General features: G+C 51.0%; 7 protein-coding genes across 7 annotated transcripts, besides 1 other annotated feature; 1 reads left to right on the forward strand and 6 right to left on the reverse strand.

Annotated features, from left to right (window-relative positions):
• Positions 1 to 30: 30 nt before the first annotated feature.
• Positions 31 to 783, reverse strand: GIR2 (Gir2p; the record flags this gene model as incomplete). The annotated part of the gene is made up of 1 exon (XM_002555506.1): positions 31 to 783. One exon carries the CDS (start codon positions 781 to 783, stop codon positions 31 to 33), a length of 753 nt encoding a protein of 250 aa, XP_002555552.1.
• A 756-nt stretch (positions 784 to 1,539) lies between these two features.
• Positions 1,540 to 1,955: a long terminal repeat.
• Positions 1,956 to 1,971: 16 nt separating this feature from the next.
• KLTH0G11968g (KLTH0G11968p) lies at positions 1,972 to 3,453 on the reverse strand (the record flags this gene model as incomplete). Its single annotated transcript, XM_002555507.1, has 1 exon — positions 1,972 to 3,453. One exon carries the CDS (start codon positions 3,451 to 3,453, stop codon positions 1,972 to 1,974), a length of 1,482 nt encoding a protein of 493 aa, XP_002555553.1.
• A 1,158-nt stretch (positions 3,454 to 4,611) lies between these two features.
• Positions 4,612 to 6,447, reverse strand: KLTH0G11990g (KLTH0G11990p; the record flags this gene model as incomplete). The annotated part of the gene is made up of 1 exon (XM_002555508.1): positions 4,612 to 6,447. The coding sequence occupies one exon, from the start codon at positions 6,445 to 6,447 to the stop codon at positions 4,612 to 4,614; it is 1,836 nt and encodes a 611-aa protein (XP_002555554.1).
• Positions 6,448 to 7,916: 1,469 nt separating this feature from the next.
• Positions 7,917 to 8,759, reverse strand: KLTH0G12034g (KLTH0G12034p; the record flags this gene model as incomplete). Its single annotated transcript, XM_002555509.1, has 1 exon — positions 7,917 to 8,759. The coding sequence occupies one exon, from the start codon at positions 8,757 to 8,759 to the stop codon at positions 7,917 to 7,919; it is 843 nt and encodes a 280-aa protein (XP_002555555.1).
• Positions 8,760 to 9,083: 324 nt separating this feature from the next.
• Positions 9,084 to 10,904, reverse strand: KLTH0G12056g (KLTH0G12056p; the record flags this gene model as incomplete). Its single annotated transcript, XM_002555510.1, has 1 exon — positions 9,084 to 10,904. The coding sequence occupies one exon, from the start codon at positions 10,902 to 10,904 to the stop codon at positions 9,084 to 9,086; it is 1,821 nt and encodes a 606-aa protein (XP_002555556.1).
• Positions 10,905 to 11,538: 634 nt separating this feature from the next.
• Positions 11,539 to 12,234, reverse strand: KLTH0G12078g (KLTH0G12078p; the record flags this gene model as incomplete). The annotated part of the gene is made up of 1 exon (XM_002555511.1): positions 11,539 to 12,234. One exon carries the CDS (start codon positions 12,232 to 12,234, stop codon positions 11,539 to 11,541), a length of 696 nt encoding a protein of 231 aa, XP_002555557.1.
• Positions 12,235 to 12,878: 644 nt separating this feature from the next.
• Positions 12,879 to 13,718, forward strand: CTH1 (putative mRNA-binding protein CTH1; the record flags this gene model as incomplete). Its single annotated transcript, XM_002555512.1, has 1 exon — positions 12,879 to 13,718. One exon carries the CDS (start codon positions 12,879 to 12,881, stop codon positions 13,716 to 13,718), a length of 840 nt encoding a protein of 279 aa, XP_002555558.1.
• Positions 13,719 to 13,889: the final 171 nt, after the last annotated feature.

The raw sequence follows: 13,889 nt of genomic DNA on the forward strand, positions 1-13,889 counted from the left end.
GTCATCTCGAGTGGGCATGCAGTGGCACACTTATTCTTCCTCTACATCCTCGCTACCATCTAGACCTTGCTCGAAGATTTGTCTTCCAGTCAACCTGCCGCTATGGGCCTCGACCTTTCTTGCAGCGTCACGCTCGTTAAGTCCAGTTTCCTCGCGGAATTTTGCCCTCCACTCCAAATATGATTCGCTAGTGACCTTGGTCCCGCGAAACTTCTTCTGCTCTTCAGCCTCACGGTCCAGGAGTTTGCGCTCGTGCTCACGCTCAAGTTCCGCAAGCCGCTCTTGGAAGTGGTGCTCACAAGATTCTTTAATCCAGGATACCAGGGCAAAGCACATTTGCATGCCAATTAGCATATCCTCACTGGCCTGTGATTCAACCTGGGATTCAAGCACTTTAACGTACTCGTCGAATTGAACCTGATCTGGCAGGTTGGCGAGTTTCGACTCGACCGGATTGCCGTGCTCGTCGTATTCGACCTCTTCGTCTTCTTCGCTGTCTTCAGAGTCATCGTGCACATTAGCTTTGCGCTCCTGCTCACACTCTATTGTAATCTCTGGTACTGTCTCGGGATATGTTTCAGGAAGTTTGAAGTTGAGCACCAGATGGTGTTCCATGTTGATAGAGTCCTGAGTGAAAGAGGAGGACTCCAGCGGTACCAAGTCCAGTGGGAGACTCACGCTGAACTGAACCTTGGGATACTCGTCGGACTGAACGGCAAACTCATCTGGATATATAGATTCCAGAACTTCAAGTTCCTGACTCTGTTCGTCTTTGTAGTCCATGATGTCAGCCGCGATGAGCTCTTAAGTTAGTTCAGAGAAGCTGATGTCGAACTTCTCAAAGAACACTTTTGTCATGGAAGAGTGTATCACGTGCTTGGACATAAGTGCCTAAGCTAGGACTATGAGCGAGTACACCATATAAAAACTAAAAGTTCCCTAAGAGACAGCAGTAATTCTAGTGAGCTCAACAGCTTTCAATTTCCAGGCTGATGGCGTTGCCTTGTCTTGAGCAGTCTGTGGATGAATCGCATTGTTGAGATGTGGGGAGAGCTTAGAGGAAGGAATCGAGCAAGAGGATAGAAGTCTACTCGTTTTTTTTAGCTAAAGAGATTCCAATTAAAAACGAAGTTGAAGTCCCGAGGCCGGTTTTCGAAAGCGTGTGGTTGAAGATCTTACGTCGACTGATCGAGTTTTGGCCTGGCGTCACAGGCGTACGCCGTGATCATCCTAAAGAACTTCCCGTTCATTTGAAAGGTTTGAGCCTTTTCATGACTGCAAATGCTCCCTCAATAGCACCGCAGAAGCCCTCATAGCTTTTCAAAGTATTCTGTGATCAAGAAATGAGACCTTATATTTGTACGATATAAGTCATGGCTCTTTAGACCGTCTATGTCCCTCAAAATTACGTCCACACTTTATTGAATAAGGGAAACTAAGCTACGTAACTAAATATCGATAAATTTCTGAGCCAGACTTCAAGTTTCAAAGTTCATAAACTTAATGTTGAAAGGCCAACAGAAGGAAATTAAGTAATAGTGTCAGATTGTGATCGGTTCGTTGGTGTATGATAGTGCCAAGTTGCATAATGACATATTGGTATGAAATGATATGACACATGGACATATCATAAATACGACGAATACCCAACTCAGTCACATAGAAGGTCCACATTGACCGTTCATAGTCCAGATCAGACCATAGTGACTTGGAGAAGGTAAGGAGTGGTGCCACCAGTACGATTATCACCTTATGATTGAGACTCAGCCACGTCCCAGAAATTTTGTATAAATCCGGATCATTTCTTTGGTTTGCACGACGTATATCTTGAACAAAGGAGATAAGGGGAGATATTTAGTACAATCATCCACGAAGTAGTTTACTTAGATCATAATGGAAACCCTAGTCAAGGAATTTGAGACCCTTTCGACCAACTACCCAGACTCGCCTCAATAAATAGTAACATATAGCTCACCCAAATAACCTCTGGTTTAAATGTTCAAGAATTCCGCTTAAAAACCCGTTTTGTCTATCCGGTAAACTTTGGAGGACCTCCTGATTGTCGATCTCAAACCCTTTGATGTAACCTGCACCGTGATCCGGCGAATTTTCTTGCCCAGTCCTCTCAGAAAAGTTTAGGATATAAAAGTTTGCAGAACCGCGCTCAGGATTATAACAAACCACCCCAAAGACAGAACTAGAGCCGTCTGTGGAAGTTGGAATAAGCAGATAGTGACGAGCTGACTCTTCCAGTACGACCTCGGACCAAGTGCTACCCTGGTCTGTGGAGTAAAAAATTGGCACGCTGTCAACGTGTCTTCTATCCGGAAAAGCGTCAATGATATTGCCGGAGCCTCCGACAACTAACTTTGCTGAAAAATCCAAGAGTTTCTTCCAAGATTTGCCCCCGTTCTTTGAGGCAAATGTCATAGGCTCAGAAACTGATGCACCTTCGTCAGATTGCTTGGCAATGTAACCAACAAACGCCGAGATTGGAAAAGTCGATTCCCGTCCGTAGGTACCCATGATCTCAATAGTTCGAGACACCTCTAGAGAGCACGCTTCAGGTTCGGCGTCACTGCAACCAAACTGAACAGCTTCAAAATCTTCAAGACAAAGCTTAGACCATGACTTTCCTTCGTCGAATGTAATGTTAGAGCGGGAAGCGACAGATTTATCGGGTCCAGATAAGCCTGGGGTAAATGTGACTACAGCAATTTCACCGTTGGCGTTTTCGATAGAAAAATGCGTTTCCTTGAGGGACGGGAATGTTAACACAGGAGCAAATGCCGAGAGATTTGAGTTTGAAAGCATCAATGAAACTTCTCTTTTGCCGCTCTCTGTAGAAGTTGGCACCCTTAAAAGCACTCTTGAGGAGTTGGCTAACGGCTTTATGGTGCCAGGTTCCTCGACGATTGGTAGTGCATTTGAGACGAGTTCGTAGCTCTGCAAGTCGCGCGAGACCCAGATTTGGAACTCCCTGGCAGGCTTTACGGGCGAATTTTTAGTCAAAACTATATGGAAGTCCCCTGAAACGTGCGACGACACTATGTGGAGATTATCAAAATGATGAATTTTCTGTAAAGTTTGCCCACCGTCACTAGAGTAGAGGATACGCCCCTCTACATCCATTAAAGTGTTGGCTTCCATCCGCTGAAAAGCAGGCGATTGGCATATAATTTTATTCTGGTTTCCGCTACCAAAGTAGTTACAATGGAAGTTCGCATCGAATGAATAAAACCTTGCAACACGAAAGTTTTCGCCATCGCTAGAAGAAAAAACCTTTCTCTCCGTTTCGGATACAATACCAGAGCTCGGAACATTGCGGAAATTAGTCACGATCAATAACAGGTCTTGTTTCAGCGAGAGATTCGATTTGATAGAAAAGAATCTTTGCCCGTCCGAGTTGCTCTCTTCTCCTTCACCTGTCACTAGCGAAGGATGGACTTGCATCTCAGACCAATTTTGGCCACAATCTACTGTCTGAAAAATACGACCATGCTCTTCGTCATAGGCAAACGCACGGGAGTTGGGATAGTTTTCGTCGATCTCAAACCTCGAGATGCTGCGCCCGACTTGGTCTACAGTGGTCCATTTCCTATGTGTGCAATTCACAATCTTTAGATTTCCATCGTCCACCGTTAGAAAAGTTCATGATCCCACGAACGCGCTAACTTCTCTATTCACTGCACCAACAGGGGTTATCAGAAGGGTTCTCTCGGCTATGACTGCGGCAGTCCAGAATGCTGTTAGTATGGCGAATTTCAGCATCACTCGTCCGCGATGCAAAGCTCTTGCAGCGCGATACTGGAAACAGGAAATCAGGGATGGCACTTGTTCTTTTATAGAAAAAAAAAAAAAAAAAAGCTGCAACTCTAAATGGATAAAGAATTGCAATTTCTAAGAAATGAAGTGTCGTACACTGAAACAACAGTGGAAAATTTACACAAGAAGGACCATTTATTTTACCTCCAATTAGGTGGCTTGATAGTTTTGAGTATTATGCAGAGTTTGTTGGCCTTCGAGTGTGTTCGTAAGGAGTTATTTCCTTTATAATATTTGGATTGTTGTTACCTCGAAGAGATGAGCTATATTTACGGAACATGCTAGCTAACACATAATCCAGCTTGTTCTCATTGTAACTTGTTCTTTTCGATCCTGCAGAGATTCACAAACCTCTTTTCTGATGACAGTGCGTCCCTTACAAAGAAAAGCTCACTCAATTGGTGTAACTTGTACGGCGTGGTTATCGAACTGTCAGCTTATGTTGGTTCGCGCGGACAGCCGCTATCCCCTCAATGTTCATTGAGGCCTCCTTTAGTTACATTGCTAGGTTATTGGCCAAACAGTAACGTAACACTGCCTCTAGAAAGTGCAGGGCTCCTAACCTCGCGCTTGTGACCAGAGGTGCCTCGTCCTGTGTATAAAGACGTTACGTTCAATTTCTTGATTAGACTTTTCGCGCTCCCGCCTAGCGTTCCATCCCATAATCGCGTCCAGTTTAAAGAGCTGCAAGGGTGCCGTTGTGGTGTCATAGCAACCAATAGACCAGTGATTATGTCACCGATTTATTTTCTGTTGTCGCACTCACGCCGTTTAGGACCACGCTATCTACGTAGGCTCGCGGTGCGTAACGGTCGACTGTGAGGTAGTAGCCCGGAAAGCCCTAACCGGATCCCTCGTTTTTGTGACTTTCTGCCCCTCAGATATTGACCCAGAGGCTTCTCCGGAGTAAGAATTAAGCTGCTGTGCGTTCGCAATCACATCCGAAAAGTCTATCGCGTAGCGTCTATGGCCGTCTTCCGCAGATTTTGCTGACATTATGAAGATCGCGCTAGAAATGTCTGCGGAAGCTCGAGAAATACTGAGCACCTTTATGGGCTTTTCAAACCGGTGCAGGCTCCAGGAATTGCCCCGATCGGTGGAGTAATACAGTAGCGGACTCTCTGAATCCGTTCTTGAAGGAACGGCTACGACGACATTGTCATGGTCCCCAAAGGCCACAAGCGCCGGAAAGTCTAGGAGTTTGTGCCAGGTCCTCCCGCTGTCTCTTGTCACAAACGTTATGGGCTCAGGCTTTGAGCGAGACGGGCCCCCAACCATGGCTACGGTGCCTACAAGTGCCACGGCCCCAGGGAATTCGTGCAGCAGGCTCTTCTCAGGCGGCAGGAGATTAAAGTAGCAGTCGTCGTTATCCTTCGGGTTGCAGACAAGTTCGCGCGCAGGGCCGTGGAGATTTAGTAAGCGAAAAGATCGACTGGCGTCAGATGTTGAAATAGCGCGACGCTCCAATCCAACGGACATTTCATGGGGGAAAGTCTTCAAGGGATGTAAAATGGCAGTTACACTATCGGAAAGTCCGTTAATGAGAGAAGCGGTCTGCGTGTTTGGTCTAAACCTCACCAGATACTTGAGATATGGTCCGTGCGAATTTGCAACCAATATCGTTTCTGTGAGTTGTCCATCTATAACACTCCTCAAACGCACGAGTTGCCTTTTGAAGGAATGATCCAAAGACTCGACCATAGGCATTCTGCGGCTGGTCGCTTGGTCAACCCTCTCAAAGCGGCTCCCGTCACGTGACATCCACAGTTCGAAGCTAGGTTCAGTTCGGTACCACTTCTTGGGCTTGACAGTTATCACGGTGCTGAAGTTGCCGATTGCCTGCAGACACCATACCATCTGGCGTTTAAACTCCTCAAGTGCAACGAAAGTTTTTCCGTGGTTGTCGGAATAAAACAGTCCAACATCTTGGCCCAGAAAGCCGCCCTTAGGAGATGGCAGCAAGACGCGCAGTTCGCAAATCACTCTAGCTCCCGCATCTGAGCCGGAGAAATAGCATCGGTAACTGATCGGGCATCCGTCGGGCGCCTTGATCTTTGCTCGTCGACGGAAATGCTTGCCGTCGACGGACACGAACACGCTTGTGGAAGCTTCACACGATGATACTTCTTTTGTGATGCTCTCACACCGTACCACAGTTACAAGAATGTCTTCAAGGGCGAATGCATTCGTCTGCACGTGAAAGTTAAGGCGGACTTTTGGATTGTTCTTGTCCTCGGCGCTGTCCCAAAATGACTCTTTGTTAGTCATTTGCGTCCAGGTGCGGCCCTGGTCCATGGTCTGGAAAACTCGGGCGTACGTGCCATCGAAGGCAAACGCGCGGAATCCAGGGTTGTTTTCGTCGAGCTCAAAACTCGAGATGTTGTGCCCAACCTGGTCAACGATGGTCCAATTGCGGTGCGTCGCATTCGTAATTCTGAGAAGACCACCTTGTAATGTTAAAAGAGTAGATGAACCTGCAAAGGCGCATGATGGCCCCGTTGCCTGGTCACTGTAAGGAAAATAATACGAGGGTCCTGTTCTGCCAGACCCCGAATGGGCCAAAACATTGCCAAGAGCTAGAGCTCGAGCATTCCAACATATCGCATGCAGGTCTTGCTTCATCTAATGATTTGAGCGAAGACCTAAGGTCCATTTCTTTGAAAAGTCCGATGCCCTCGAGGATGTTCGTCGATGGCGATGTCGAGTTTTGGTTCTTCAGGCTGCGTCCCAGGAACGTGCAGTTCGCCGGTATGGAATGTCAGTTTGTAGATGGTCCTTCGTGCTATTGCCAGGCTAGCGTTTGGATTAGTGTGCGAAAATGTGGCACACTCGGTTTTACGATATAATGGTAATATGAAACTAAAAGTTGTGTTAGGTTTTTAACATATTAATGTATAAAAGTGTACATGGCCCAAGTAAGAGACGGAAATTCAACTCGAAAACCTGTCGCAATGGATAATGGCGGAAGGCAGTCTCAAAGCCGCATTGCTTCATCGATATCCTATAAAGACTCCCTTAATGATAGAAGCCCATTTAAATAAGAGCTTCTATATGATCAGCCTATGAAGGGTCCAATACAAGGCGAGAGACTTTGATGAGCTTTTGTGTCACCGCCGTACCGTTCAAATGTATATGTATCAGTCGTGAATATATCTAGCCTTTGGGCTGGAATTTTTGGCCCCCGACTCAGCTCAATTATTTAACCTCTCTAAGACCTGCTGAGCGCCAGCCGTCAGCTCAAAGGCGGCACCAGGGCCGAAGTCCAAAGCCATATCAGAGGCCGCAACAGACGACCGCGAGTCCTCAAGCATTTCAGAGAAGTCAATAATGTACCTAAATTCTTCCATCTCGTGTGTTGCTAACACAGTAAAAGCCGCGCCTGAGCCGCCGCTGGAGATAGGCGCAAGCGAAAACACCCGCAAGGGTTGGTCAAACTCACCCGTGCTTCATGAACTACCTTGATCTATGGAGTAGTAGAACTGCGAAGTCTTTGGACCGTTTGAAGTTGGCGCGGCCAGAATCAGGTTACCGTAGTTCCCGAAAGCAACCACAGCCGGAAAGTCCAGAAGCTTTTGCCAAGAGTGGCCACCATCAGTTGTTAAGAACGTCAGCGGGTTGGACCTAATGCGTGAGGTATCGTTCACTGCAACTGCAACGCCCACGAGTGCCGATAAGCCTGGAACGCCGCTTGCAAGGTGTGGCTCAATTGGCACCGAGTTCACAAAACAGTTTCCAGCTTGGGTCAAATCGCAGCCGAACTCGCGCGCGGGGTCACGCAATTGCAAATTGGTCCATTCATGACCGCCGTCGAACGAAATACGCGTGTCGCCGCCGTGCGTCCCGGATTCACTCTTGCCGTACATGATCCAGGGGTGTAGGATTACCGCAGCATGATCCTCACTCGTGTCAATGAAGGAAGCCGATTGCGAGTCCCCGTTGAACGCGACAAGTGGCGTAAGAAGCGAACCGTTGATGTTTGAGACCAGTAGTGTCTCTTCACCCTTGTTGCTAATCGAGCGGACTATCAATCTTTCAGAAGAGCCGCCAAAATTCTGTTTTGTCAGTATGTGGTGATCAACTGGCGATCCGGCTTATTCGTAATGGCTCCCGTCCCGCGATAACCATAGCTGGTACGCGGACTGCTGGTGACTCTTCTTTGCCTCGATGGTGGTGACCGCATCGAGACCACCAAATGTCATCGAGGACATCACTGAGCGGTGCTCGAATTCTTCGAGGGCAGCGAAGGTCTCTCCATGATCATCTGAGTAGAAAAGCTTGACATTCAGGCCTTGGTAGCCCTCCCCTTGGGGTTGTTGCGAAAGGCGCAGCTGGCATATAACTCTTGGCCCGGCCTCCGCGCCGAAAAACCGGCACCGGTTGTCGAGCAACTGCCCTTTGGGTGCTGCGATTTCCGTCGCGCGGCGGAAGTACTCGCCATCGGTGGAGATGAATGCATTCTTGGAGGCATTGCATCTTCTAACATACTCGTTCTCGAGACATTGTGACAGAGTCACAACGACATCTTCACGCGCATATGGATTCGTCTGCATACTAAACCACAGGGACGCCAGCGGGTTAGCTTCATCTTCTGGATTGTCCCAGAATGAAGCGTCACTGAGCATTTCCGTCCAGGCGCGGCCCTGGTCCACGCTTTGAAAGATACGACCGCGCTTGCTGTCAATGGCGAACGCGCGCGATTCGGGGAAGTTTTCGTCAATCTTGAAGCTTTCAATATCGTGGCCAAGTGAGTCAACCGTAGCCCAGTTTGCGCCACCGTCAGTGCTGACGGAGACGCTGCCGTTGTTAAGTCGCCAGAGGTCCGCAGAACCCGCGAAAGCGGAAACCCGTAAATCATCAGTTAGAGATACGCGAGGCTGGCCCGCAGCAAGTGTGAGACCCACGCACGTTAGGGCGAGAAGCCTAGAAGCGAGCATGTTTGAGGAAGCTGAGATTGTCGCGCGTGGAAGAGATTGTTGGAAGGCCTGTAAAAGAAGATAATTAGCAAATATATGTCGCTTCACACGCCGTCCATAGTCCGCCGCAGGGTAATTGGTGGGCACGTCATTGGAATCACGACCTGCAGGACGCGGCTACACTCCGAATCACGTGAACAAAGCTCGAGGATCGATGACGAGGAGCCCACGTGACATTAACGGAATAACGTCCAATGCTCCGTAACGCCGTGCACGCCTGCTGCGCTCGAACTCTCAAGCACCACCGGTATCGCGTCTTCTACGCGTTTAGACTTTCAGCCCTATTTACCCACTCAGCAGCTTCAACACCTGCTGCTCATCGACGACCGGCCCACGGGCTGCGTCAGAACCGCGATCAGAGGCCGCGTTAGGGCCCACGAGCATCTCCGAGAAGTCGATGATGTGGTTTCTGCTGCCGGAATCCCACGCCGAGACGAGAAACGCTGTGCTGGAAGCGTCGCCAGGAACCAGCGTAAGCATGAACGCCCGGAAGGGCCTGTCAAACTCGCCTGTGCTCCACGTGCTGCCCTGGTCCATTGAGTAGTGGAACTGCGAGATCTTGGGACCATTAGAGAACGGTATCGCCACAAGTAATTTGCCGTGATTTCCGAAGGCGACCTTAGCGGGGAAGTCTAGAATCTTCTGCCAAGAGCGGCCGCCATCGGTCGTCAGGAACGTCATCGACTCGGACGTGGAGCGCAAGGTGCCGTTGATAGTGACCGCGGTTCCTATAAGCGCCGACACGCCAAGCACGCCGCTCTGCCGAGGACAATCCGTCAAATGCGATAGATACTCCCAGTATGGGGGGCCCGACGTGCCGTTAGAATAGAACCCGGACCTTCCAAACTCCTCCCTGTGCATCTCAAGAATCTGAGGCGACATCGTATTCACAAAGCAGCTGTCCGTCAGAGCTGGGTCGCAGCCAAACTCGCCCTTGGGATCGCGCAGCTTCAGCCGAGACCATTCGTGACCATCGTCAAATGTGATCAGTGCATCGCCTTTGTTCGCGGGGAACGCGGTCATGGATTGTAAATGCCAGGGATGCAAGATCGTGGCGACGCGATCTGCGTCAGTGTCGATAAACGTGACCGACTGCGAGTACGGATCCAGAATGACGAGAGACGTGAGCAGCGGGCCATGTGCGTTCGAGACCAGCAATTCTTCTCTCAGCTCATCGTCTACGATACGCGGCGTGCGCACGAGCAATCTCTTAGGGGAGCCGCCCAGGGGCTCGAGTGTCGGGGGTCTATAATCAGAAAGCACTTCCGCCTTCTCGTACTTGACGGCATCTCGTGATAGAAACAAGCGGTACATAGGGACCCCGCGAACCTTTTTTTTCGCGTCGGTGAGGACTACGTCGTAGCCGCTGAGCAACCACCGATTTAAGACCGTGCGAAGCTTGAAATCTCTGGGGACTTTAAAGGTCTTACCGTGGTTGTCAGAGTGAAAGAGGAAATAGTTTTGGTGATAACCCGTCCACGATGATACTTGCATTTGGAAACTGCAAATGACTTTCTGCGCTGGCGCGGCGCCGAAAATATCACAATGTTTGAAAAGCAGTTGGCCCTTTGGCAGCTTTAGCCCCGTCATTAAACGGAGGGCTTTGCCGTCGGTGGACAGAAACGCGCTCTTTAGCGCGTATCTGATGATATTAAAACGCTCATGCTTGGGGTTCACAACAATATCATCTCTCACGAAAGGATTTGTGGCTACATTGAGCACTAGGGTTGTGTTCGGGTCCGCCTCGTTCTCCGCGATGTCCCAGAACGAGTGGTCGCTGGGCATTTGCGTCCAACTGCGGCCCTGGTCCACGGTTTGGAAGAGGAGGCCGCGCTTGCCATCTACGGCGAATGCGCGTGATTCGGGAAAGTTTTTGTCAATCGTGAAGCTCTCGATGTCGTGACCTAGCGATTCGACCGCATTCCAGCTGGCGCCTACGTCGGTGCTGACGGCAATACTGCCATTGATATGTCGCCAGAGGTCCGCAGAGCCTGCGAAGGAACGCAGGTGAAAGGGCCACAGATTCGCCGCAGGGATTGTACGGGGCTGGTTAACGGCGATTGCAAGGCTCGCGCAAAGCAGCGCCAGAAGCCTGGAAGCGAGCATGCCTGGGAGATTGTTAAACTGCGCTAGGCGTGCGATGTGTGCGAGGCACGGGGCGCTATAGCGATAGAATTATCGTTTTACTGCCTGAAAAAAATTCAGAGACGCGCCTGTACGTCATTGGCGCGCAGGCCACCGTGAAGTCCGTGGAAACAACAATACTTGAAGATACGGGCACGTGATGCGATGGATTAGGGGCTTCGCCGGGGCGTTGTGGGCCTTATTGCCTGGCGTGGGAAGAGGCAGCGAGCGGTGGTCCATTTTGGGCCCTGGCGTTGAAAACTGTAGCTTAGGGGTCTCGCAGCATTAGACGTCGACGACGAAGGACCAAATTGGCCTCCCTGGCGCCTTATGTGAAATCCACCCGGTGCTGTAGTGGGAGTCGGGCTCGCGTATCCTCACTAGAGATGCCAGCGTAACGCGGAGGCTTGTTCAGAACGCAGGTTGCTAGCTGTTAGCACTGCGAAGGCTCCGAGCGACCCTCGCATCACTGTATGCTTCCACATCTAGACCCTGCGCCCTACGTCGCCGCTTATGTAATCTCACATGACGAAGCGTCAACGGAACACAGCGTTCGGGATCGTTGAATGCGCTACAGAAACAAGCCTCTGTCACCGCTGCGCATTTGATGTAGCCACTACGAGCTCGGCAGGCCCCACAGACCCGTTGCATACAACAAGCACTCCCACTCAGCTCCCAAGCGCCTGAGGCATTTGCTGCCCACCACGCGTTTCTTCGAGGTTGGAGCGGAGCTATTTCCAGGTTTCTTTACTTTGTTAAGCACCTCTGAAAAAACCACAACGTAATGTTCAGAACCGCCTAGCAAGCATTTACTACGTATTTCAAAGGCCGGGCCAGAATCACCGCTCGTGACAAGAGCAGTGTCGTAAGCGTCGGAAGAGTCTCCCAGCTGGGGTGGGCTCCAATAATTACCTTGGTCTGTGGAGTAGTGCAGCGCCGAGTTCCCAGGATCCCCATATCCCAGCGATGGGTTTGCAACGAGGATGTTGCCGTGGTCGCCAAAATGGACAAATACAGAGAAGTCCAGAATCTTCCGCCAGGACACTCTGCCGTCTCGGGCTAGAAAAGTCTTGTTCCCAGATGTCAAGCGCAATGAGCCGTTGAACGTGACTGCCCGGCCCACAAATGCAATGATCCCGGAAGTGCCACTTAAGGCCGGCCTCGAGGTAACTGCATGTTCATGAAACAATTGCAGGCTGTGTTGGATCGCACCCGAACTCTGGGTCCGGATCCTTGAGCTGCAGTCTGGACCACTTGACGGTCCCCTTGTCGAACACCATATTTGAAGGGCCGTCGGCTTCTGCAGTGTCATCGTTGCTACGTCGCGGTGGCCTCGTTACTTCCCCTGCATATGACAAAGTGTCTTTGCGGGCGCTCGCACGTGACCAAATCTGTGAGTAGCGGGCCGCTCAGGTCTGAGACAAACAATGTTCTTACCGTCTTGCTCAAAAGCCTGCGTGTCACGCCCACAACCGACTAACCACGGGACTTGCCTAAGGGTCCGACGGAAGCCCTTCTAACACCCTCGTTCCGCACATCATGGCCCGCCATAACTCCGGACTACGCCAGCTCACACGTGCCCAGTTCAAAGATTCAGATCACCTTGAACGCATATCGCTTACGCAATCCGTAGAGCACGTGATACAAATATTCACGTGACAGATACATATCGTTCTAGACGCACCATTATCACATGCCCTACTCCATGTGACATCATAAGCACGTGACCGGACTGCACCCGTTTCGTTAAGATGGCACGGCGCAGTCGTATTCACACCCAGTTCGGCCGCAGGTCGCGCCCGGAAACGCGTTCTTCACAACTTGGGTGTAATAACAAAGAGTCTCGGCCATATCAGGTGCAATGTGTTGAAAGCGCCGGACTTGACATATATGTAGCAGGGCCACCGCAGGCAGCGCCAGCGTACGGACGGTAAGTAGCAGAAGAACATAGCAAGTATGCAGGCTCATAAGTTGTACCCAGGAAGTGTGTCGTCGCAGTCGACGCAGACGTCGTCAGTGTTCTCAGCGGAGGAGGAAGATTACGACTCGCGGATCAAGGAAATCGAGGCGTACTATATGCGGACGCTGCTGGCCGAGGACGGCGACGGCGACGGCGGTGCAGGCGCGGGTGCCAGCGCAGAATCGCCGACCAAAAGCACCGCGGCGCAAGCTAAGCCCGCGCCCGGCGCGTGGGCCAGTGGGGTGTGGAACCAGGCCGCATTGGTCTCGCCTGCCACCGCGGGCACTGCGAGCGGCGCCGGCCGCGCGCTCGAGGTCGAGATCAACCCACAGTACATGCCCGCCACGGGCGTGATGCCTCTCACCAGCGAGAACCTCAAGCTGCTACAGAACCCCAAGCTTGCTCCACACAAGCTAGAATGCGTCGCGGAAAAGCCCGCGCGCAAGCAGCAGTCCTCGCGCAAGCCCGGGGAGCAGCCCGCGCAGCAGCAGGGCCAGCCCCACGAAAAGTGCAACAAAGTGCTCTACAAGACCGAGCTCTGTGAGTCCTTCTCGACCAAGGGCTCTTGCAAGTACGGTCACAACTGCCAGTTCGCGCACGGGCTGCAAGAGCTTAAGTTCAAGGAGCGCAACAACAAGTTCCGCACCAAGCCCTGCGTCAACTGGATGCGCACGGGCAGCTGCCCCTACGGCCAGCGCTGCTGCTTCAAGCATGGCAGCGACCAGGATATCAAGGTTTACTTGCAGGCCGGCCACATCCCACGCGGCCGTGACACAGAGCCTGCGCGCAGGAACATGCACGCGGACGTCCAAGCTCTCCAAAAGATGGCGTGGTAGAGTCCCAGCGCGTTGCGCAGGCTTGGCGCCTTTCATATTTATTCTCGAGAAATGAACTTTTCTGCCACATATATATATGTGCATATATATATATGTATCTTCAATCGCTTATACAAACGAACAAGGTCATGAAATCTTGCCTTGGTGGGTCAAGTGCTCTGCGCGCGTTGT

Source organism: Lachancea thermotolerans (genome assembly GCF_000142805.1).
Source record: "Lachancea thermotolerans CBS 6340 chromosome G complete sequence".
Lineage (NCBI taxonomy): Eukaryota > Fungi > Ascomycota > Saccharomycetes > Saccharomycetales > Saccharomycetaceae > Lachancea > Lachancea thermotolerans.